General features: G+C 32.8%; 1 protein-coding gene across 1 annotated transcript in view; it reads right to left on the reverse strand.

Annotated features, from left to right (window-relative positions):
* Positions 1 to 470: 470 nt before the first annotated feature.
* The window catches only part of HELRODRAFT_109833 (hypothetical protein), a gene marked incomplete at its 3' end in the record, with an annotated part of 3,036 nt that continues 2,031 nt past the window's right edge, over positions 471 to 1,475 (reverse strand). Inside the window, exons 5-7 of the mRNA XM_009014559.1 lie at positions 1,384 to 1,467; positions 1,156 to 1,283; positions 471 to 834 (exon numbers count right to left, since the gene is read on the reverse strand). Of these exons, the coding sequence (XP_009012807.1) occupies positions 471 to 834; positions 1,156 to 1,283; positions 1,384 to 1,467 (576 nt within the window). The remainder of the gene's footprint in view (positions 835 to 1,155; positions 1,284 to 1,383; positions 1,468 to 1,475) is intronic.

The following is a 1,475-nucleotide window of genomic DNA, read 5'->3' on the forward strand; positions in this document are numbered from 1 at the left end:
AAAAATGCACTGTTTATTGCATTTGAGTTAAAGTTAAACTGTTTTTAGGAAAAAAATGTAATGAAATAAATAAATAAAAGAAAGAAAGAGAGAGTGAGAGAGAGAGAAAGAACGGAGAGTAAGACAGAGAGGGACAAAAAGAAAATAAACCAAAAATACACGCCAAAAAATTAGTTTGAGAATAACTACACAGAGATTATTGATTTGAAAACGAAAAAACAGTGACTTAAATTATTTGCAATTAACAAAATCAAACTAATAACAACATCAATAATAATTTCATAGTTTGACCAAATACTTTTAAATTTATAAATAAAATAAAAAAAAACATAAAAAAATAAATGAACAGAAGGATGTAAATGTAAATAATAATAAAAAACAAGATATGCTGTAAACAAACGTGATATCATAAACATGTCAGCCATCTCTGATCAATATATAACACACTCATATATTAGTCTAAAAATATCTCAATGTAAATTGTTCAAATTCAAATTAGCTTGATGCTGATTGGACAACTGCAGAATGGGCTTGCAGTCCATCGACAAATCATCGACCTCGGTGGGCGGAGCCTTATATTGAGAGTTCTCCAAACGCGAGATTAATCTCTCATCTTCTTCTCCTAATTCCCCGCCCATTAGCGTCGGCTCGCCCACTAACATAACGTCCTGAACTAAATTAGAATTAGGAAAAACCGTATTTAGGCCGGCAACACTAGCGCTATTGCTATTACTGCTATTAATGTTTATATTGTTATTACTACCGTTGCTGTTGCTATTATTAGCCGCGGAGGATTTTTTACTCCTAGAAACCGAAACCAGGGATGGGCAAGGACTGGGGGAGTTATTGTTATTATTATTGTTGTTGTTACTCATTTTGTTGTTCCCAGCTGAAGTGTTTGCCTTCTTCTTGCGCCTTTTAGCTGCTGGCTTAGCTGTTTCTTCGAGGAAATAAAACTATTTTATTATTTATTTATTATGAAAAATTATTATAAAAACTGATGCTAACAGTGTTTAAATTATTTATATTATAATTATAACCATTTTTATGTTTTTATTTTATAAATTTCAAACAAAAAAATGATCTTTAATCAACGATCGTCATCATTTTACTAAAAACAAACAAACAAAAGGATAATATAAAAAATCGAGAGACAGACCAGGCGGAGCAACAATCCTCTGCCACTTTTGGAACAGCGTGGTCTTTAGGCAATCCCTTGGACTGAGACCATAGACCTTGTGTCGGCACATCAGCTCTTGCATTGGCTCCAATATTACACAGAGCTGTTCAGTTAATAATATTTAAAATTATTATTATTATATTATTATTACAACTAGTAGTAGTAGTAGCAGTGGTGGTGGTGGTAGCAGTATGATGACTCACCCTAAGAAAATTCAGTGTATTTTTAGTCAAGCCCTGACATGTGACGTTCTGTGCTATCTGCTCCGTTACTATTGGGTCCTGCTGTGAATAAA

This window comes from Helobdella robusta (genome assembly GCF_000326865.2).
Source record: "Helobdella robusta unplaced genomic scaffold HELROscaffold_14, whole genome shotgun sequence".
NCBI lineage: Eukaryota > Metazoa > Annelida > Clitellata > Rhynchobdellida > Glossiphoniidae > Helobdella > Helobdella robusta.